The sequence below is a fragment of the Gallus gallus genome, chromosome 2, assembly GCF_016699485.2.
Source record: "Gallus gallus isolate bGalGal1 chromosome 2, bGalGal1.mat.broiler.GRCg7b, whole genome shotgun sequence".
Lineage (NCBI taxonomy): Eukaryota > Metazoa > Chordata > Aves > Galliformes > Phasianidae > Gallus > Gallus gallus.
Window position 1 is genome coordinate 33921466 of NC_052533.1, and position 24265 is coordinate 33945730.

The 24265-nt window shown below is 40.4% G+C and overlaps 2 protein-coding genes across 8 annotated transcripts in view; one reads left to right on the top strand and one right to left on the bottom strand.

Moving 5' to 3' along the window:
• The first annotated feature begins 151 nt into the window (after positions 1-151).
• On the top strand, positions 152-10852 carry BTD (biotinidase). Of its 2 annotated transcripts, none has more exons than XM_046923127.1 (4): positions 152-599; positions 4770-5004; positions 6516-6665; positions 8510-10852. In XM_046923127.1, exons 2-4 carry the CDS (start codon positions 4774-4776, stop codon positions 9692-9694), a joined length of 1566 nt encoding a protein of 521 aa, XP_046779083.1. In that variant the 5' UTR covers positions 152-599; positions 4770-4773; the 3' UTR covers positions 9695-10852. The 2 variants fall into 2 exon arrangements, with proteins under 2 accessions (XP_046779083.1, NP_001186553.1); NM_001199624.2 differs by having other exon boundaries at positions 152-204.
• A 4871-nt stretch (positions 10853-15723) lies between these two features.
• The window catches only part of ANKRD28 (ankyrin repeat domain 28), a 107708-nt gene continuing 99166 nt past the window's right edge, over positions 15724-24265 (bottom strand). For all 6 annotated transcript variants that reach the window (XM_046936421.1, XM_015281816.4, XM_046936431.1 and 3 more), the window contains 5 exons: positions 23801-23946; positions 23543-23625; positions 22693-22775; positions 20164-20255; positions 15724-17739 (listed from right to left, as the gene is read on the bottom strand). In XM_046936421.1, the coding sequence (XP_046792377.1) occupies positions 17453-17739; positions 20164-20255; positions 22693-22775; positions 23543-23625; positions 23801-23946 (691 nt within the window). In that variant the 3' untranslated portion in view covers positions 15724-17452. The remainder of the gene's footprint in view (positions 17740-20163; positions 20256-22692; positions 22776-23542; positions 23626-23800; positions 23947-24265) is intronic.

The window sequence follows — 24265 nt, forward strand, 5'->3', positions numbered from 1 at the left end:
TCCGCCTCTAACCCAGAGGGTTGGCGGTGAAAGGGCTCCTATTGGCCAGAGAGGGCACCCAATCACAGGGCGGGAGACGGCTGCCGCCGTGCGGGGCCGTGCCGGCAGGGGGCGGCTGCGGCGCGTCGCGTCGCGTGCGCGGCTGTTAAACGGCATTGCCAACGGGCGGGGCCGAGCTGTGGCGCGGAGCGGGGCGGAGGACAGGTGGGTTGGAGTCTGGGGCTCCCCGTTGCGGTGAGGAGAAGCGTAGGTGTAGAGTGAGGTGCCTCCTCGGCGTGCCCTGCCCACGGTGTTACCGGCGCTGCCCGCTTCGTACTGTCCTGAAGTGACGCGGCGTGCGCTGCTGGTGCCGCCGTCCTGGCCTGCTGGGGCCCAGCATGGCAGCGCCGAGTCCGCCCTCAGCCTGTGCAGGACCTTCGGGTAAAAGGCAGGAAGCCAGAGAGAGGTTACATAACGTAACAGGAATGGAAGCGGGAGGCGTGTTCACACTGAGCTGTGACAGCGTTGCCCAAAGGAAAACACCATGAAAACACGTATTTAGATGTTAAGAGACGGCGGGGAATTCAAAATCAGCAGAGGATTCAGTGGGGGAGGCAAAGGTCTGTGGGAGATCGGTCGCTTTTTTAGATCACATTTGTGTATTTGTAGGTATACGTGAAGGCTGCTCTGAAAGTAATGCCTCCTATTTTATTATGTTGGCCCCCAATGTCAGAGGTGGATGGTGGTGGTGTGGTAGCAGAGGTTGAACCTTCCCACCGATATCCCATTACGTGTTGTTGCCGTGTGACAGATGGCAGCAGGAGGGCAGTCTGACAGAACGGCATCTGATGTGGAAGTGCAGATGAAGCAAAGGCGTGGAATTGAATTCCTCCATGTAGAAAAAAGTGGCACCCATTGGCACTGATGAGTGCTCGTTGAACATTTCTGCAGGCCAACCAGTGGATGCAAGCAGGAATGTTGGCAACGTTGCATAACCTGTGAGCATAACTCAATGGAAAAAAACACTTCTTAGCAAAGTTAGTATTTTGTCTGGTAGTTATCACTGTTAAAACAGCTTACCAGGTATTTGCTATTACTCATTTAAGAGGACTTAGATGAGTGCTGCTTCATGGTCTATTAGACTCTTCTAATTATAAAAGTGCTAAGAAGCAGAGTGTACACTGCTTTGCTCTGCGTATAGATCCACACGTGTTGAGAGTTGGCAAACTGGTAAGCTTCCAAAGTTGTTGTAGAACTGTTTTCTGGGTGCCGCAGTTAACCACTGTGCGGAGAGTGGATGGTTCTGAAAGATTCAATAGGAAAGCATCCTGTGCTGTAACCGGGGGGGAAAATGTTATGAATTAGCATTTGAACTGAAACAGCAGCCTTCCTACCTTTTGTGTGTAGTGCTGTAATGAATATGCTGCAACTGTGTACTGGTAATACTGCTATGAAATACTTGCAGGTGGGTTTGTAAGACGATCATACTGAAGCACAGCTGCCAGGCAAGAGATTGTGTAAGTTACAGGAAAGGGGAAAAGAAATGAAATTATAAAGCATTTCAGATTATTATTATTATTTCTGAGTTGTGACTCAGGTGAGCTGACAGCTCTGTAGATCCTAAACAAATTATCCTCTGTTCAGGGAAAGGATTTGTTAGATAGCATAGTGCTTTCCATTAGGGAAAAAAAAGAAAAAATAAAAGGATGTAGCTGAGACTTATTTGGAGTCTCACATTAAAAGTGATGAGTAAACCCTGATGGTGTCCTACCTTTGGCTGAAAAGGTCTCTGTCTCTAAGCCTTGGAGCTTGCCACAACTCTTCTTGTTCAGAGCACTACCTTTGCTAGCGGAGTCCCATTTTTTAAGCTATCAAGAAGGGGAAGGGCTTTAGGGAGCACTCCCAAGCCCTCAGCTGTTGTTCATGGAACTGGCAGTAGTCTCAGCCAAGGCTTGGGAAATATTTTAGTCAGTAAATTACTTTACTTGTCACAGGCTGAGCTGGATGAGCTTGTACAGTCAGATGTTTGCTGCCAAAGCTCTTGTGCATCTAAAAGAAGAAGGGCTGCTACAAAATGTTGCATTTCACTGATAAACCCGGAGAATTCTCATTTTTCAGCCATGGTTTATTTTCTTCTTGTTGGAAACATTTGAGATACTAACATGAATCCCTTCTTTTTGGATGCCCTGTTAATTTTCTGTGTCGGTGTTTGGCTTATAAGACATATCTAACACATTGCAATTCAATCCTGTGATCTGAAACGCCGCAAGTTTTTCCACTGCTAGTAGAGAAGAATAATAATTACATCTTTGTTGACAACTTTGTTAAGGAATGGCCAATGCGAACCCATTCCTGTCCTAAATAGGCATTTTGGCTCTGAAAGGGATGACAGAGCAGATACTTTTGTCATTGAAGTGCAACAGCGTGTTTATTTTCATTGGCTTCCTTAACAGTGAGAGGCTTCCTTTGTCTCTACTACCCTGCTACTGCTTTATATATTTTCTTGCACCCGGCTATTGCTAAATGCTGATCAGATTTCATTAGCAAAGCAGAGAGCTGCAGAGGACAAAGTTGGAGCCTCAGGTTTGACATGCATTGCCAAATCACAGAATCACAGAATGGCCTGGATTGGAAGGGACCTCAAGGATCACAAATCTCCAACCCCACTGCCACATGCAGGGCCACCAACCTCCACATTTAATACTAGACCAGGCTGCCCAGAGCCCTATCCAGCCTGGCCTTGAACACCTCCAGGGATGGGGCATCCACAACCTCTCTGGGCAGCCTGTTCCAGCACCTCACCACTCAAATCACTCCTCCTAAGTACTCTTTTCCTCGAGGAGTGCATTGTAGAATAGCAAGAGGAACTTACTGTACATCGCTGTCAAAACTATTTATATAAATGGAGTATTTTTAACACAACTGTTTCCAGAGATGCCAGTGCTGTATTCTATTTTTATTCTGCTTTAGGTATCTTAAGTTCACTGCTGAAGGCATGTATATATGGACACACAGTCAAATTCAAGGTCAAGAAAAACATAATGTTGAGCTTAGTGGCATTGAACAGCTAAGTCACACCAGGACCCCGATGAGTGTTATTACATACTATAATGTTTTTCATTATGCAAACAAATCTGTTGTCTAATCACAGAGGTTCTGGTTTTCCTGTCCTGCCCGGGGTTGTGTTGCTCTCAAATGAGCATTGCATGCAGAGCTCATGGAAATGAACAGGTGGTTTAAATTAAGATGTTACTTAGCAAATACTTTCTGAATGGTATGACACTGCACACTTCAAATTGCTCATTGCTGAATACTGGACAAGTTGGCAGTTAGGAAAAATGAGGGGGGAAAAAAAAGAAAGAAAAACGATACCAGTATTGAGGGTTGATTATCACCTGCTTTTCATTCTGGTATTGAAGTAAGCATGCCTAGACTTTCTTTCTTTAAGTAGAACACTACTTTTGATGTGACATGAATAAGAAATAAAAGTGAGAGTAGTTGAAAACTGGTCTCTTTTTCCCACTGAACTCCTCCACTTGAGAGCTAGAGAAAGCTTGTCATGTTTGCTTTGGAAAGGTCAGAGTGTTGTGGGTCACAAGGACTAAAAAACACAGAGTTTTAGCACATTCTTTCCTGGATTAGTGTTACCAAAGAAGAAATACAATTAAAAAGTCAGTAATTGGACTTGAATACTGGAGGCCATCAATATATAGCATCAGCGCATCTCTCCTTCATGCTCTTTCAACTTTGGTGATATCCAACATTTAATATCTTAACGCTGCTAACACGGGTGACAAATACTGAGCTCTCATTAATCTTACTGTGTAAGTACGGATGTAGTCAGGGTGTCAGAAAGGCTACATGAGGAGCCCGTATTGGAGAGGGTACCCCAGCCTTCCAAATGTAGTTCTTCATTTGTTTCTGCTGCACAGCCTCTAAAGTTTGGAGCATAAAGGGATTTCTCCAATGAGAGAATACAACAGATGTGTTCTTTTTAAGGAAGCGTCTTTCAGAGCTGCTGTTGAGGTGCAGGGGGTTGAACCAGGTGGGAAAAGAATTAAATCTAAGAAAAGCTCAGTAATGCAATTTTTTTGCATTTTGTTTGGATTCTTGCTTTATTGTTATTACCACAAAGTGTGTTACCTTCCCTGTCTGCACTGTACAGGAGGAATGTGGATCTGAATTGCACTCAACGTTTCTATAGATGTTGGAAAAAAGCCAAATGAGTCTATTTATCACATGTGCAGTTGGAATAAAATGAAACTGCGGAATCCATCAGGAGAGCCATTCCCATGATAGAAAATCAGATAAATGCAGTAGTTTCAAATTCTTTTGGCAGTTATCCGAATGGGTACAGTGGTCTATGTTGTTACTTGTCTCCTAAATACAGCGTTCAAGTAATTTTAGGAATTGCTGCTTGTAAACCACCATCCTCACCAGCTGGGGGAGAAAGTGCACATTTGTGAGCTGCTTTTAGCTTTTCCCAGGGAGATTTTGTTACGTGGTGCCATAGATCTATAGACAAACAAGAACTAAAGGGAGATCAAGCAAGGAGACAGTGCAACTATATTTGTAGCAAAAAGCAGTTTTTTAAAGCAACATCATAGATAGAATGAAGTTGTAGAAACAACATGCATGTCTTTGTTCGGGAATTTAAAAACAACACGCTCAGTTCAAACACTGCAGTCTCAGTTACAGTCCGTATTTAATATGAACTGTAAAGTCCTGGCACGAGTTGTCACTGAAGCTCCCCCCTCTCCTCCACACCTGTTTGGGTTTTTTTGCTCTAGATTTATGGCATACGACATGGTGGATCTGTGCTGGAAGCTGTCTGTCTGCTTTTTCTGCTATCAAGTTGTCTCAGGAAGAGTTAAGAAGGAAGCCCGTTACGTCGCTGCTGTGTATGAACATGAGTCCATCCTGAGTCCTAACCCAACAGCCCTCATTGATCGACAGTCTGCACTGGAACTCATGGGCAGAAACCTGGACATCTATGACCAGCAAGTAGCGGCTGCTGCAAGACAGGTAGTGGCTTAGCAGCAGTTGCGTGTGTCCTATGTATATATAGAGTGAGTGCTATTTGAGGATAATCTTTCACATTTGTGTTCCCAGGCAACTACAGCCATATTTATATACATAAGTATGGTCTGCTTTTTCAGACATTCTGAACTGCCAGCAGCTCTGAAAAAAATCAAGCCCATTAGCAGCTTGTCTGACTTGAGTTATTCCAAGCTTAGGAAAATGTACCTATAGTTATTTAGTGTAGGGAAATTAATTTTCTATTTTAATCTGGATATCCAGCTCCTTTCTGTTCTCTTCAATGGAATGTTTTTATTAAAAGATTGTTTTCTGTCTTTGGCTTTGGTTTTACTCCAGCACTCTCAATGGAAATTCCTGCATGTTTCTGAACACTGACGTTTAATGCCTTGGAAATGAATGTTCCACCATTCACAGCTTTGTGGAAGTAAAGTTTTCCATTCCTTTCCCCTTCCCTCCATGGACTGGTACTCAGCCTAAATATATTCCGAGGAGAAAGAGTGGTATTTCTGGCAGTTCTTATGCACAGCCTCCTTTCCCTTCCTCCTGAAGAAATCTCAACATGGTTCTAGCCAGAGGAAGCAGGCTTTACTGTCCCTATGCAGAGAAGAAGTGACTTGCAAGTTACACAAGTTACACAAATGTATTTGTTTTGGAACAGAACAGCTACCATTTTTGCATAACTTCAGAATGTGGATTTTTTTGTTTTTGTTTGAGAAATTGAGGTTACGAGGCCTTGCAGTCCAGAAGCACGACAGCTATTTTTATGCAGTACTGTATGTGAGATAACATAAACGATCCCAAAGCAGTAGCAAAGATAGCACGTTTGAACTGACTTCTGAGAAGTCTTGGGGATTTGAGTGACTGATGCTCTGTCTGATTTAAAAGGAATTAATATTCTTTAATAAGAACAGCTGTCCCATAATTTTAGGCGGTGGCAACCTTAGACCTGTGATGGCTGCTAGAGCATGTACTGCTTCCACAGTCAAACTGTTCCTGAGAACATTACTGCCAGTGCCCTCTCCAGCCTGATGTACCTAACTGAGGCATACAGGCTGTGCTCAAATTGTGCTGCACCTCTGATACACTTGATGCAGATACTGCACCTCTGATAGACTTCGTCCACAAATGGCATAGTTCTGAAAACAAGCCTTAAACCTGAATGATAATATTCTCATGACTCATGTGAAAGGAAACTATCTCTGGTAAGAATTTAGATGAAGTTTGCTCATATTTGCATTCCCCTAAAATAACACCAAATTGGTTATTTCTCGAGGTAAAGTTATGAGTCAGGTTCAGTGAGTTTGTTTTTTAAACACAGTTACACCTACCATGTTTGTTTAAGAAATCACGTTTTCAAACTACGTTCAAATCAAAACGTACTTGAGTTGTCTTAACTTTCCTTAGCTCTCTTTAGCCAAAACATTGCCCTTTTTTTTCATTTCATACTTAGGTTGGTTTTGCTATTCCTACAAAACATGCCTTTGTTTTGCATGCAGGGGGCACAGATCATTGTTTTTCCTGAAGATGGAATCCATGGCTTCAACTTCACAAGAAGATCAATTTATCCTTACTTAGATTTTGTTCCGCATTCCAGCTCTGTGAAGTGGAATCCATGCAGAGAGAAGTATTTGTTCAACGACACAGAGGTAAATATAGGAACATTTTCTGTAGAGAAGTGGAATAACTAAAGCTACATTATGTGCTCCAAGTGCACAAATCCAGTTTTTCTTAGGGAATTAAAAATGAACTGTAAGAACTCCTACTCACCAGGTTGTTTTAATGGATTCTGTCTATGCTGGTTTCATTCTTAGAAGACAACGATTCATGGAAGACGTTCAGCTTGTTTATGAGTCTTGTGGGCTATTAAACTCCCTCTCCCCAACCTATGAAGTGGCACTCTAGTAAGATACATGATTAGTACTTTGGGACTTTATTTTGACCATTGTTTTAATAAAACAGTATTGTACTGTTGTCATTTCTGATACCTCCTTGTTACTCTGTTTTAATAGCCCAAGCATTCTATGGACGTAATGTCTTCAGAACATTCTGACTCATTTAACTGTGTATGAATTGATTTGCTCAAGAAACAGGAAAGGACCTGCAATAGTGTAGTAGAAGTCATAATTCAACATAAATAGTGTGTAATTACAGAGGAGGTGACCTGCAAATTGTAAAAATATTTTCATCTACTCCTCTGGACCTAATGTTAAAGTAACTATGCCATGCTTAGGAATACAAGCTATCTATTCCTCTAATGTTACAGTAATCAATACACTGAAAATAAGTAATGGCTTACCTGCCCACTAAGACAGCAGAATTTGAGTGTGAACAATACAGTGGTAAATTCTGACTTACTTTGGCCTATTAATTGTTATTAGTGATGATCATACACAAGCAAGCAAAAATGTAGTTTGACATTCAGATCCTGTACTCACTTTGCAATACTGGAAAGCTTTGGTTTTTGTTGCAGTTAACCGGGGTTCAGTACCCTGCTAATACACACTGTCGTTACAGCAGAACTGCAGAAAATCACATCAGAAATGTTCTGAAGCTGTGTTTCTTATGAACACATAGCTTTAGACCACAGTGGTACCCCACCATAACCTACTAGTATCTGCACAGTCTGATTTAAGGTGGCTGATAGATCTGGATGTGTACAGTGCTATGGAGATAAATCCCAAGTGCTCTGGGCCTCAGAAGCCAGTAAACTCTGTTCTTCCTGAGCGATAAACTCACCTTCTCAGCAACACTATGTAGTGTTGGGGGGGAACCTTAGGAAAATGATTTAAGTTCTCATGAGTTCTTTGTACTTGTTCAGACTTAGCTTCAAATAGCTGCACCATGGTGCATCAGGCTGGGCAGTTTACCTTCAGAGAAAATAAATGGCAGTTAATATACAGCTTTCTTTGGGCTGGAAGAAACAAGCCAACAGTACTACAGCCTGTAACATTCAGTATTTCTTTTCTGCAACTAAGCAAAATGTGTTGACACCCCTGCTTCTGGGACTTGTAGCTAGTAATTTTTTTAATAAGTTTATAGTAAAAATTCTGAAGGAATTCTTGCAGGAACAAACTGTTGCAGGTGCAAAGAATCAGCATTAGAAATTTCCTTTTCTAAAGGCGCACGCAAATCAGCTACACTGTCTGCTCAAAGGTTTCAGTTGTCTCATGGTGTTTAAAAGCCACTGATGTTTCAGCAGTGGTCAGAAGCTACTGAAAATTAAAGCCCTTGAGGGAGTGAGATTTATGTTTTTACTTTGCAGGAAATAAAAATCAGACAATTTTTTTAAGGCCATTCTGTAATTACTATCTGAAGTACTTTTTGGTCTAGAAAACAATGATTTCCAATATCTTTCATCATCAAGTCATCACTATGTTTAAAATTTACAGATAAGCTTAAGTGTGTTCAAATTCCATTTGAAAATAGTAATTTGAAAAGCATTAAATATATTGCTGAAGTGAAACCTCCTCTCCATTTCCTGGTTCTGTAGGTTCTTCAACGTCTGAGCTGCATGGCACTGAAGAACAAAATATTCCTGGTGGCAAACTTAGGAACTAAGCAACCCTGTAAGCACACTGACCCTCACTGTCCACGTGATGGAAGATACCAGTTCAATACCAACGTGGTGTTCAACGATGCCGGTACACTGATAGCCACGTACCGTAAACACAATCTGTATTTTGAATATGCTTTTGATACCCCTACAGAGCCTGACTATAAGCTCTTTGATACCCCTTTTGCTGGCAAATTTGGTATGTTTACTTGCTTTGACATCCTCTTCTTTGAGCCAGCAGTGAATCTAATCAGACAGTACAATGTAAAACAGATTGTATATCCGACTGCCTGGATGAACCAGCTCCCACTCCTGTCTGCTGTAGAATTTCAACAAGCTTTTGCAACAGCTTTCAGCGTCAATATTTTAGCAGCTAATATCCATCACCCTACCTTGGGCATGACAGGGAGTGGCATATACACTCCAGTCAAATCATTTATATATCACAACATGGAAAGTTACGGTGGCAAGCTCATAGTAGCAGAAATTCCCGTCATGAGCACAGATTACAAAACCGATTTGGAGCATAATGAAAGATTTAGAGAGAATGTACGTCGTTCATGCAATACTTTTACAAGTACCTCAGAGGATGACCAAGTCTGCTTTATGGAAGGACAGGAGGCCCCTGGCAAAGTATCAGAAAAAGGAACTGAACAGTCGCCTCCCCTATTCTATGCAGAAATGATGTATGACAATTTTACTTTTGTTCCTGTATGGGCAGAAAAAGGAGAACTTCAGGTTTGTGCCAATACTCTTTGTTGCTACTTAAATTATAAGAGAGATGTTTTAACTGATGAATTATACGCTTTGGGAGTTTTTGATGGGCTCCATACAGTGAATGGCATATACTATGTCCAGGCCTGTGCATTAGTAAAGTGTGGAGGTCTCAGCTTTAGCACTTGTGGGCAGGAGGTTACAGATGCCACTGCTGTGATAGATTTCCAGCTATGGGGAAATATGAGTACTCCTTATATCTTTCCTTTACTGCTGACATCTGGTATTACCTTGGACTTTGCTGATCACATGGGCTGGAAAAACAACCACTATTTCCTAAGCAAAAATAGAACTTCTAATGGCCTACTGACAGCTGCTCTGTATGGACGATGGTATGAAAAAGACTAGCACAGATATTTAACTGCATCAGATTTTCAGAGTGTGTATCTTAACATGAACTGTTGAACATCTGTACTTCAGAATCTTCAGGTACGTTTGTTACATGACTGTCTAATTGGATTCTACATTTCAAATGATGACCAAAGAGACTATAAACCATAGCGTGTACCTTGGAAGCTTATGTCTTTCCACAAGTAAATGAATTTCCTTGCAAGTCTGAAGGCTTGTTACAGTGTGTTTGAGATATTTTATATTAGGAAAATAATCTCATTTCAACTGAATTTGCCCCTTTGTATTTAGTTCTTTGGCTTTGTGGGGATCTGGTGGGAGCGGAAATAAAAACAGTGGAAAACCATTTAAAAGAGAAGAAAAATAGGAAAGGGAATGGCACTGATTACACAAATATATGCAAGAAAATAGATGCATATAGCTTGAATAGCGTCGGGTTCTGATTTCTGGTTAGAGTGCTAATGTTTTTTCCTCACTTTCAACTCCCTTCCTCCCTCCTATCTGAAATCTTTACCATTTACTGACCACTTTGCTTGGCTGTTAGCAACCTCACTAACTAAGTGTATGTTACCACTGTGAACATCTGTGGAACAACCAGTCTGGGAAGGAGTATATCAACTGCTGTACTGAAACACTAGCCTTCACTAAGGCATAATTTCCATGCTCCTGTGCAAGCAATTGTGTTTAAAGAAAACTCAACAATGAATCTCAGCAACTATGCTATGTACTACTTTAGTATTTTGACTTTCCCTTTTTTAAAGAGAAGTCATTGCATGCCTGTTTTGACTTAGAGGCAACTTAAACATTGTAAATTCATTCAATAAGAGCTGTGCAAAGCACATAATTAATTGTGGGACAGTAGGGTTTTTACATAAATTGTGTGCCAGGTGGTAGGTTCCTGCTGTTGAAACACAGCATTCTTTCCACAGCCATAGCTAGATGGGATGCTATAAATACTGTCCTGCAATGGCAAACTTTTACTGCAGTGGAGATGCTTGCAAAAGGATGTTTAAAGGATATTATTTTGGGCTTAAAATTAGAGAAAATAATTTCTTCTGAACCATCATAATTTTGGGAGCTCTCATTGGCTGTTACAACTTCATCCGTGTAATAGCTGTTAAGTAACTGACTAATAAACACAGTTGTTCCTTTGGTGTGTCCTTGTGTTCCAGGTGCTAAATCTGTTGTAGTTGTTGGGAGGAGCTGTGAACAGGAGATGTGTAACTCAGTTTGGCTGAGGCAGTTCCAAAATGTGTTCAAACTCAAAGAACTGTGGCAAGAAGTATATTATACTGCTCAATAATCTGCTTTGGACAAACTCATTTTCAGGTTTCATAAAGGAGAACAGTCACACCATTTACTGAAAGTGTGAGAAGCCCTTAGCAAAGCTGAAGGTCACACAGGCAGAAGAAACATACCATAACCCAGACCATCATTTCCCTTCAGTGGATATAAACAGTTTTAGTAAAGCTTCCTAAATGTTTTCTGTCTGGGAGGGCAGAACCAGAAAGCGTGGACCTTCGGCCATACAAGAAGTACAGCTTAAGCCAAGAACAGCTTTAAATTAGCAGATTAATTTTAACGCATTTAGGATGTGGAAGACGTTTGCACTGAGACAAAAGAAATCTGAGAAGGAGTAGGGAACGCTGTCTGTGAGGTGTCTTGATACTGCTGAGGGGAAGGAAAATCAGAAAAGCCCTGTCCAGCTAGGAGTAACAGCACACAAGCCAGAGGTATTAGGCGTTTCTTTATAAGGGATCTGGTGCTGAGTTATCCAGGTAGTTGTAAGGATACTCTGAATATGCTGAAAGTAACCGCCAGAAAATACAGCAAAGAAACGTCACAAACAGGACTTTGGAGTTCAGTTCTTGAGAGGCATGTGAACAGGCTCAGAATGTCACAAACTGGTAATGGAGTGGGACAAACAGTTCAGAAGAAAGATCTTCAAAACACACGAAGTTGGTGCAAGCTTCTATAAGCAGATCTTTACAGGGAGATGACTACATTGAAGTGACTGAGCATCAAGAGGCTGCTGAAACCACCAAGGAACAGAGGTGCCAGCCTCATTAGGCACAGCCCGGCTTTGGAGCATTAATCAAAACCCTGGCATCACAGAATGCCCAAGAGGAACACCGCATTACACTGACCACCCACCAGCTAAACTGAAGAAAAGAACCAAACAATAATTCAGAACTCTAAGAGAACCTGAACAGTGAGTGAATGGCACGCACAGATTCAGTGCCTACAATAAACTAACACCCATCTCCATTTATGCATATTAACAAAAGTGACAAGATATCACCAATTGCAAATAATCAGAGGTCAAAGTGACTGTTTTTGCTGAGCCAGGTTTTTAGGGGTCAGTAGGGACAGGAATATTTCAGACATTTGTTGTGCCTGCCCTCTTCCCGAAGCTGGGGCAACAGCATAGGCAGCACAGGGCAGAAACCACAGCCAAGAGTTAGTAATACCCAGAGCAGATCAAACTCTTAGTAGAAGAGATTAGAAAAGTTGAATTTGGATCTTAAAGATTTAAATAAAACTATGGAGGCAGCTTGAATAACAAAGTTTGGCAATGGAGAGGAGATATACAAGACGGTAGGAATGAAACATCACATTTTGCGTTAGAACTGTTACAGTGCCTGAGGCTGAGCCATCAATATCAATCTTTCTGAGCTGTGATGCAATGAGAAGAAAAACTGCACATCTGTCATTGAAAAGGCTTGGAAGGGAGGGCTTGATTTGTTTTGTTGTGAATTCAAAGAGCTCAATTTCTGATTACTGCTACTGCAGCTTTAATGCGCAAGAGAATGCAAGGTGTTCTTAAATGTTTAATGATATTAATAACGTTAAGACTGCTTGAAAGACTCTTCAGGTTCCATATTATTCAACCATGTTTACAGTTACGTGGTGAAATACTGCAAGACTCCTTTCCCAGCCTCAGCTTGAAAATTGTTAAAATGTAGTATGGGAAGACAGGGAGGTCAGTTTAGCACGATATACAGTGACTATGGAAGCACTGATAATTCAGATACTGCTTCATTTAAAGTATCAATGCTATGAGATTGGGATGCCAGGTCAGAAAGAGTTCCATCAGGTGAGAGAGGAGTAGAAACAAGGAAACCAAAATGATGCCACAGTTTGGGGATGTTAGTCAAGGCTAACAGGGAAAAAAAACAAACGTTGCTGAGCTTCAGATGACTGAACAGCTGAATGAAATACTCTTCCCAAAGGCTGAAATCTTGACAGTTTTTCCTTCAGTAGGTAGGTAAGGATGTGGATCAGAGTAGGGGCCCGGCTGTAGGATTGGACATGACAGCAGGGCACCGTTTTCTTAAGAATAACCATTTGTTTTGCCACTTCAAATGAATGCATCTGGTTCCTTCCTTAACAGTCTTCAAAATCTACGGATATTATAGTGCGGAGGGCTACAGAAAAATAAAGCCAAAGCTGTCATCTTAACAAGAGAAACCAGCAGATCTGCATTATGTCTATTATTCAGCATCTGTGGCTTAAGTCTGTAAAGGAGACCCAGGTTTCACAAATTCTTACCTTGTCCAATTCATACAGCAGCCACAGCTACTGATTTATAAAGCATTTTAATCCTAATCTGGAAGAATTTTTCCCCAACCATCCATCAACTTCTGCAGCATATTATGGGAAAAGGAAGTTGTCACCAGTTATTAGAGATTACTGCAAGCAGCCATAATTACCAGTTATCTCAGATGTAAGGATTCATATGAATTTGCTGGATAAACTTCAAGAATTTCAACACTTGCTGTTTTTCAACTGATCTTAAAATGTACTTAACTGAGTTTAAATATGGATCTATGGAAGTGGTGTTCAAAGTCTAAACTACTTACTAGGACATGATAAAGGCCATTCTCTCCAACGTTAATACTCTGAATCCAGTCTGGTTCATTCAAGGGAGTATCATCATCGCAGATCAAGGCTTTTAAAGCAAAAACACAGTGGCCTTTGCATTGAGAAGTGGCTGAGAACCATCAGCTGAGTCACAGAGCAGGGGGAATTGAGGAGAGCGCTCCTGCAGCTGCAGGCAGGGAATCCCACGGACCTCCCTACCCTCACTGCTGTACACCACTCTTAGCAAAGAGCACGTCCTCCACTTCTGCAGAACTGCCGCTTCCTTTTAAGTTGGCTTTCTGCTTTTAAGATGTGAACCTCGCTCTTCCAAATATGGAGTTAGCATTATAAGCTCCCCTGACACATCTGGCACTGTTAAAATGTTTAATCACATGGTTAATCATGGAACTTCTCACGACTATCTGCTCTGAATGGTATTCACTTCTGCTTACAAGGTTTTACTGAGCTCTCTCTCACAAACTAGAATATAAACAGAAAATGATATTTGGATTATTACAGTATTTGTTGCTTTTAAACGGACAGAATCTTTGGGCAGGGCAGGAAGCTAATTCTTACAAACATGATTACAGGGCTGAAGAATCTATAAACGTTATTGGTCATACATAACACAACAGCTTTGGGTTTTTTTTTTAGCACCCATTCTTCAGATGTTAACTGGAGCAAAACTTTATATGGTTGTTATGGAGAAATCCAGGAGCTGGATAAGCAATAAGTAGTAGGAGGAAATAAAATAGTAGGAGGAGAGACTTTATACAACGTCACAAGAAAAATCTTCGTTACAGAGATGTCACTCCTGAAAGGGGAGGAAGAAGGACAACAAAAAAGGAAGAAAAAAAGATGGATTCTTCATTGTGTCAGGATGAAGCATTTACACAAACACGGCACTCTCTGAAAACAAGTTACTCAGTCCAGTAAGTTCTGTGCTAACTTGGCATTCTACTGCATAATGTTTATCCTGAGAATGGAATAACCCATAAAACACAGCAGCAGTCAGAGTGCACAGAAAGCTGATCAGAGCTGGTTGTTGTCATTACCGAAGTCACTTCATTTTTTTTTTTTTTTCCCAGTATAAAAAGGGCTTATTTTATCCTACTACATTGCTTCAGTGGTCCAGCTGTGCCTTCCTGCTCTCTTCCTGGTGAAAATCCAAGTGGTTGTTTGGATGAAGGGTGTAACTATAACAATACTAACCTTTCCCCCTCCCCCCCCTAAAAAAAAGAAGAGGATGCAGTATCATTTTCTGGAAAGCTGCAGACCTCCATTCAGGAATGAAGACTTAAAAGACAAAAAAACCCAACGATGACACCGACTGCAGCCAGCATTATTTGTTTTACAGAAACAAGGAATCTTCTGTTTCTTGACCTCTTGTTAAGAAAGCAATCCCTGACAAGAGCAGTGTGTTTTTTAAACAAACTTTGTTCCATTTCAGGAATCAGATCATTTTCTAGTAAGAATCCCAATTATCATTTACAAGACACAATTACTGTCCTATCCAGTAAGTAAATTCATGCAAACGGAGATCTCCAGGCTCACTGGATAAACTCTAATGGTGAGACATACATGCAACTCTGAATCCCTAAACAGAGTTAACAACTTGTAGTAAAAGTCAAACATCTTAAAAACTTGACAGCTTCATTAGCAGAAACATCTAATCATTACCTTTCCAATAGCACAGATGCTACTTGCCATTCTGATTCAAGTGAGGATGAATGGATCCATGCTGTTTCAACCTTGGTATTTAGATAGTGAATTTCAAGACAGGCCAATATGGACCTTTTGAGCTGCCTGCACGCTCGGCCAAAGCACATCAGTCACTCCCATGGAGCGGTATACTCAGCTCTGTACTTTGAGAGACTGAGAGGGAAGAAAACAGATCATGACTGCCCTGAAGTCATCTAATTCTGTTCCAAGACAACCACTGCAAACAACGAACACAGGCACAAATGGTTAAGAAAGTGGTACTTAAAAGAAAGCCTAGAGGAATGATTAATGAATCTAACATTTAAAGATGCTTGAAATTCCAATAGCTCACCTTCAGTTTAGGATTACAAAGCCCTCGGAAAGCAGATTTTATAAATTCTAACAGTTCAACAGAAGAGACTTTGCCATTAATGCTTAATAGATACAAATAAATTATTCCTTAGTAGAACTCACATTTGGGTTTTATTATACTCCGTAAAATATACAAGAATCTTGAAGTACTGAAAGAGTGCAGGTAAATACAGTATTCAAGCAGTCACTATTTCTATGTACATGCTCATTAATTCTTCAAAAAAACCCACAAAATTATCAAATAGATCAAAATATTGTCCCGTGTGTCCACATTATGTTCAGAAAACCAGCTGATAATTTACAATATCATAAAGATTTCCAGTTTCACAATACAAAAAGGATAAAAAGGAAATTTGAGTCGGTTTGCAGTAATTTATTTGTACTTTACCAGAACACGCAAGGATTCCTTGCATGTACATAAGCCATTTCACTTGAAAAGTAACAGTTGTAGTTAAAGCAGAGCCAAATAAAGTAAATATTCATATTTAACAGATGAGACTTCAGCTTGCTTAGGTCAGTTTCTCATTCTTCAGGCAATTAAAAAAAATGCAGTAGTCTGTTATAAATAAAAAAAATAAAAATCTTCGGGTGAGGCCAAACTACATTACGGGGACCTGCTTCTGCCGTTCATTTCTAAATGGAGCACAACAAAGATACACAGCTCTTCCCACAGACCAGACACTGTACTTCTTTCTAATAGGGAAATATACTTGTAAATCCACCTCCCCCTCCCCCGGTAACTCCAGGATTATAAAAAAGAAGTGATAGGGGTTCACAATTTGAACTTTACGTACAAATTTTTCGACGTAAGGAAGCAGACAAATGGTTGAAAAGAACTCTCAGTCCCGATGGGGTACGGAGCCATTTCCATTCTCTTTATGCAGTTCCATAGTTTCCAAGTTACGTAGTTTAAATTATAAAAAAAAAATCCCAATTCAAACCACCAAAGTTTAAAAGTCTAAACCTGTGCAACAATGACCGTTTCCCGCCCCCTTCTCCCACCCTCCCCTTGTTTCTTACACTGTACATTTTTCACCCTGACTTCACCTTGTTAGCTGGTTTAGTTCTAGTAGTAGAAAAGTACGACAAGTTCCATTTTCGTGTTGTCTACAAGAAAAAGAAAACAAAACTTAAAAATAAATCTGCTTTCTTTCACGGTACATTTAATAGTGTCGGAAGGCTTTTAGATGGTAAACAAAAAAAAAATCAACACTTAAAACCAAATCTAAGCTTCTTTCCCAGAAGTAATTAAGGTTTGGTTAAAACAACTTCTCAAAGAATCTATTCCAGTTTTCACAAAAGGTATTTAATTAAAAAAAAAAACAAAAAACAAAAAACCTTTTAAGTTATTTGGTCCTTTGGCAATTTGCAGCACAAACAATGCCTACTGTACCAAACGCTTTTATTGCCTTCAAAGTGATTTTCGTTTTATTGACAATATTTAAATCTAGCATCCTCTGTGTTGTACAACAGTGTCGTTCATTTACATCGAGGAGGGTGCCCAGTCTGCAGAAGTTACTCCCGGCACCAGGAACAGAATGGGAGAACAGTTAAATAAAGCAGTTTTGACATTCTTTAAATTTTTTTTTTTTGCCACGGGTTCCAAGAATTTATTCAAGAATTTCTGCTTCTTCTGCAAAATATGCTCTTAAAAATCCTCCCAGAGTCTCATGGATTTTGTTATATGCGACCACAATAAAAAGCATCTTCCAAAGGTCTGTCCTCTTTTGGTATTCAAATTCCAACAGCTTTTTTCAAAAGCACAAATGTGACGACCTTCCAGTGTTAGGGGTCACTCTTCAGCCCTACAAAATGCAGTGTTCAATAGGTCTCAGAATCTGAGTCATTGAGTTCGTCTTCTTCTGTATAGGGGTAGCCATCCTCCCTGCCAATATTGTTGAAAGTACAGTAAGAGCTATGATCACTCCTCACGATTGGCAAGGAATCGAAGGTGACAGTTTTAGAGGTGTTGGTGTAATGATTAATGGCATTGAATGTAAGAGAAGGTAATGTGCTGCTTGATGAAACGGGCATCATCGTGGCCAGGATGAGTGCGAGGCAATCGGCCACATCCTTGTTGGGTGCACAGGCCAAGGCTGGTGTGTAACCTGGAAGCCAAGAAGAACAAAACAATGATGTACAGATGTGTCCAAGGTCATGTCATCTTTCAGCTGCAAAAACATTTCATTTTACTTACTTCCACACTGTTTAAAAAGGAGCATAAAATTAAATACATCATACAGTTTTGTGTGTTTTTGTTTGTTTGTTTGCTTGTTTGTTTTTAGAGCTTTCAGTTACAAATGCATCCCAGAAGTCAGTGTTCTTTGGAACAGAGATCTCAGGGTTTTTTAAATAGTCAGACGTTCTCGGCCAGCCAGAAAAGCCTGTTCTGGAAATGGTGTGGAGGTCAACTGGCCAAGAGGATGGAACTAAGTGTGCTCACCAGAGAGTCACTGCAAAACTACAGCACGTGAAATGTTTCTTCACCCAGAAGCTTCCCTATCGCTGTTCATCATAGACAGCATGAGCACAACTGCAGGTGACAGCTAATTCTGCTGAGCACACAGACTGATGGCCACGCGCATTTGAGAGCCTGAAGTCCCACACTACTCCCAGTTCACAGATTAAAGCTGTACAACATCTGAAGTTAAAGTTACTCGTATACATTTAATAATGCGTGGCTTTATAGTAAGCCACATGATAGGCTTATGTTCAGACACTCGGAAGGCATGAAAAATGAGGTAATGCTCATTTTACCAGCAATTATTGCAACCACTAAGGAATCACCTTTATTGCAGAAATGATCCACGTCAGGTTTTAGGACACTGTTCAGAAATAGGTACCTTGGGGTTAAACCACACTGTACAACTGCACAGATTTTTTAAACAGATAGGCCCCCAATGGAAATTCATTGTGGCTAGAACATAAGGAAACAGCCAGCAAGAGACAGTCTTGACTGAGACAACTCAGAGTCAACAGTGACAGTCTGCAGAAGCAATGGAAGAAGTGGGCATTTCAGACGTGTAAGACAATACTCATGCACCTCTGGAACAGAGCATCCCACTCCATTGTGAAAAAAAAAAAACAAACTGAAGGTCAACAAAAAGATGAACTGACTTAATTGTTGCTGTTAAAAAAAAAACTCTACAGAGTTCTCTCCAGAACCTACACTAATATTCAATTTTAGATCTTGAGCTTCCATAACTAGGAATGAAATACCATATTCTAGTCCTTTCCCTCGCTCTCTCTCAGCTTTGTCTCCCCCACTTTGTCTACACTGCACTTTGAGCTGGGACATTCACCTCAGAGTATTCTCTTCGAATACTCTCAAGGCTGCTTGAGATTTATAAGCAATGTAATTACTATTAGAAAGAAATGCTAGGAACCACGGAGAGGAACCGGTTTAGGTAGCACTGAGGAGTTGCTTTGAATTTAAAATATTAGCAAATTTGAAGAGAAGTGTAAATGTTAGTTAGATCCCCTGGCTGCCAGTGAACTGTGACTTCTGTATGGACAACTGTTATGTCAAAGATCCACGCCAGCATGGCACTGATGGGCTGCACATGAAGAACCCACAGAAAACTCAGTTGATGTCTCCAGTTGGCACACTTGTGATGAGAAGCTGAAACTGAAAAAAAGATGTTTTCCCATCTTTTCATTCTAGGGGGTTTCATTTAGCAGTTACCCTTTACCCTATTTCAGGGGAGGAATGATCCTTAAATCACCCATGTCAATTTAAGCAGTGCTATTTGAGAAGCCCTGTAAAAGGAAAGTCACAGCAAACATCAAGAGAGGACATGCTTTCCAAAATGGAAATCTAATTGGAACTATTAATCAGGCACATCCTGTCTGGAAAAAAAGAGACAAGAAAATCCCACAAAAATGTAACAAAACAACCACTAAAAAAAACCCAAAACAAACAAACAAAACCAACCCCAAAATAGCTACTGCTTTAAGTTACAAGGCATACTGGAATCATAGATTTCATATGTGAAAATATGTAAATAAGAAGTCAGTAGGTCTCACATACTTTTGTCCTTAGGTGTTGGTTTTATTCTCTGACATTTTAGAAATTCCATTACTTTTTCTTACTCACGTGTGACAAAAAGCCCAAATGAGCCAGCAGCTTCAGACCCAGTAACTGAGATCTGTAATTCACACTCGCTTGTAAAAGCTACCACCAATACATCTAACCCAGACAAAATGGGTGGCCATTCCGTACAGCTTAACAACTGGAAGTTTTACTTTGACCATTATGTTTTCCTGTTTCCAATACACCAGGGTTAGTGTATTTATAGTATATACCTTATCAGACTGTACACTCATACCAAATATTTCTATACCACGAGCTGCACTGTTCTGAAAACTTTCCTTCCCCTCTGCTAAAATGACCCATCATCAACATGCCGCTTTTTCTATGGGGGAACCTACTGGAAGCTTCATATGAAATTTCCACATGGTTATTGCGTTCCAGTGAGTTGAGTTTAAAAGCACAGCTGCTTATGGGGAAACAAAGTTAAATTCATTCTTACCATTTTCATCCACAGCAAGTACACTTGCTCCCTTTCCTAAGAGTTCTTGAACTACAACTGTTAGTCCATTTCTAGCAGCAACATGCAGAGGTCTGTGAAGACAAACAAACTGGTAGATAAACCTTAGAATAAGATGTAATACACAAGACAGATAGACTGCATTGTGTTAAATAATTACGGACATATTTTTACTTGTATGTTATTTACCCAAATATAGGAGATACAAAATGAAGATGGGAAAAATTAACCAAGCTATTTTCTTGCTGCAGAGAAACAAGACAGTAATAGTTCTGTATTTTTATTATTATTTGTTATTAATGGAACCACATGTGAGGAAATAGCTGCTGGAAAGGATACGCCTGCTTATGAACTTCATCACAATAAAAAATTAGAGTCACCTATGCCTTCCTGTTAATAAATCCTTCACTGAACAGTTCTAATAGACCGTGTCACATTTGAGGTCTACTGTGTCACCGGCAATAATCATTAGAATACAAATATCAGTACATTATTTATTGTATGTTAATGCTTTCAAGACAGACACACAGAAGCATTTCATCAGTCTGCCTTCCAGAAACCACTACATTCCTTCGTGACCAGAGATGAAAAATTTAGACCGCATAAAGCAAGCAGAAAACCAAATTACTTTTGAAAACCTGAAACTATTAACCATGTCTTGTGTGGTGTCTGGGTGTATCAAGGAAAGTGTAACTTTACCACAGCTACTCTGATTATACCTTTTTCAAATGCAATAGTTTGCAGAATCGATTCCCACTGGTTTAAAGAAATCCCACCATCACTCAGCAGGAAACAGAATAATCGGCTTCCTTCCACTCTGCTTTCTATTGCTCTTCATTCCTCCTGAGGTTCTTACAATTGTTTGCATTAACTGTGAACTCTATTTTGATTTGAAAGCAAGTGAAATGCAGAAGACAAAACAGGAGAAGCTGTATCTATGCTGCTTATGTTGAAGTATTAAATTTAAAGAACCAATGCACAACACAGACACAATGAAAGATGTAAAGAATCATTTTGACATAGTGCCAACAACTGCTCATCTTGCCACTGTGTAGCAAGGACATTGTTTATGATGAAAGCTGTTTAGATTACAGCCTATTTAGTTACGAAGATTTGCTCCATATATTATTTTGAACAGCTGTTGAAATGTACACAGATATTTTATGGAGGTACAAATATGTATCTGATTTTCCCCACAAGATCTGCTGATCAGACCAGATGAGCCAAGGCACACGGTGGAGCAAGATGAGTCTGTGGTACACTTTCCCACTTCTGCTCCCTTCTCATTTTTGCTTTTTTTTTTGTCCTTAGACATTCCTGTTGAAGCCAGAAGGGGGGCAATCAATCCCTTTCCTGCTTCCTGGATATTTCACACTGAGGTGTGCAACAAAAGCAGAGGAAGGAGTCTTACTGTCTCAACTCTTTGGTTCAAGTAGATCTCTCAGAATAGTTGGTAAAACAGTAGGGGTCTGAACATGACAGATTGCAGAAGGGATGCAAGGCCAGAGAAATGCACAAGTTACTTGGAAGTTTTGATGTTTATTCTAAATGGTCTGTGTGATAACATTCCTAAAGCAATACAAGAATTCATGTGTGCAACTCAGCTACATATCAGGTGTCAAATATTGCCTACAACACAAATACATCCTTTAAAAGTAAAATTAAAAAAAAAAGAATGCAGAAGAGTTATTTTAGTAGCTCATTCTGAAATGCGTTTCACAGTATGACTTACACATTCTAAGCTTTCCCTATAATTGTGCTAACAAAACAGGCTTAATTCTACTTGATAGTAGATCTTCAGGAAGCATTGAGAATACTGAGGGTGGTCAGGCACAGAACAGCCTTCTCGGGGCAGTGGTCATGCCCCCAACCTGCTGGAGTTCAAGGAGCATTTGGACAATGCTCTCCAACACAGGGTTTGAGTTTTGGGTGGTTCTTTGTGGAGCCCAGAGTTGGACTTCATGATCCATCCTTGTGGGTCCCTTCCAACTCGGGATATTGAGAATGTAATGTGGAATGATAGAATAATATTGAATGGAAAACAAAGTCTTCCATCTCAGTAATAGATAAGTTTTACTAACAGAAAGCATGCTGAATAATACAGGCACACTTAGCTAGATTTCAATGGCTAGCTATGAAGAAAAAATGTAATTTGCTTCCAATGAATTTTTAAAAAAATGAATTTAAATTGAAAAATTATTTAATTTGTAAAACAAATGGACTGGTTTACAGATAACCTCAGTGGATTGCAGTAATGTCACAAAGGATTCCCTGAATCACAATACATTAAGATTTATTTCTCATCCATTTCATTCAGCTAAAACTAGAAGTTCAGGTTTGAACAATACACCTTCTCACTTCAGGTTGGTCCAACTCCTGGTATTTAACAATTCAAACAAAATTCAACCAATTTAGGAAAAAAAAATCTGCAAAAATATTTCTCTTTATAAGAAAGTTTTAGCAGAAGCACACTAAAAAGTAATCTGAAAAAAACACTCTGTGGATACATACGTTTGCAAGGCTGTGTTGGTGGCATTGATGAGGTTTCTGTCCGTAATCTTCTCCAGTATTAACAAGGCACTAGTTTCATGACCCTTAATACAGAACAAACATTTGTCACATAACAAATAGCCTTCAAAAAAGGCTTTGAATGCCTTTCCAAAGTAATAAGTTCTTATCGTAGAACCAGAGAATGGCCTGGGTTGAAAAGGACCCCGAAGATCATTGAATTTCAACCCCCCTGCTATGTGCAGGGTCACCAACCACCAGACCAGGCTGCCCAGAGCCACATCCAGCCTGGCCTTGAATGCCTCCAGGGATGGGGCATCCACAACCTCCTTGGGCAACCCACTCCAGTGCGTCACCACCCTCTGTGTGAAAAACTTCCTCCTAATATCAAACCTAAACCTCCCCTGTCTCAGTTTAAAACCATTCCCCCTTGTCCTATCACTATCCACCCCCATAAACAGCTGTTCCCCCTCCTGTTTATATGCTCCCTTCAAGCATTGGAGGCCACAGTGAGGTCCCCCCGGAGCCTTCTCTTCTCCAAGTTGAACAAGCCCAGTTCTCTCAATCTTTCCTCATAGGAGATGTGCTCCAGCCCTCTGATCATCTCAGTGGCCCTCCTCTGGACCTGCTCTAATTGCTCCATGTCCTTCCTGTACTGGGATCACCAGGCCTGGACACAGTACTCCAGATGAGGCTTCACAAGAGCTGAGTAGAGGGGGACAATCATCTCCCTCTCCCTCCTGGCCACCCCTTTTTTAATGCAGCCCGGAACACAGTTGGCTGCAGGCGCACACTTATTTGCAAACAATGTTTGATAACACAAAGTACCAGTGAGGTCAGACTATGCACACACCTTGCTGCAAGCCAAATGGAGCGCTGTGTTCTTACAACTATCTTGCAAAGTCAGATCAGCCTTAGCACTGCTAACCAGAACCTCTGCAAGAAATAAAAGTTTGTATTAACTGAAAGCACAGTCTGTAAAGTTTTAATAGTTTACATATGTGCAAGATAAATACGTTATTTTGACAAAATATATCCACAAAATCAGCTGATAAGGCAAATTCATCCATGGTAAGATCAACACACTGAACAGCAGTAATAGATACTTTACCAACAGTATTCGTTTGTCCATTTTCTGCAGCCATCATTAAAGGTGTTTTCCCAGAAGCATCTACAGCATTTACTTGAGCATTGTGACTGAGTAGAAGCTGTAGACACTCAACATGATCTGTAAAAGCTGCTGCATGAAGAGGAGTCCTGAAACAGATCACACGGTCATGCTCAGCTGTGCATTCTACAGACAGACTGCGATCAGACCTGACTGTAGGTACAAAGACTGGGCAGTCATTCCCATTGATCAGTTGGGATCAGGAACGTTAAGAGATGTGACTGATGTCTTCAAGAAATCACCTTCAAGTTTCAAATACATAACTCTGTGAACTACATGTTCACAGTACACATACAATTTGATTCGGAGAAAAAGAGTACACATAAAATAATACCCATGAAGTGATGCAATTTTAACCATGCCTACACCACAGAAAGCCAATTCAGGTTTACTGAATCAGGACTAGAT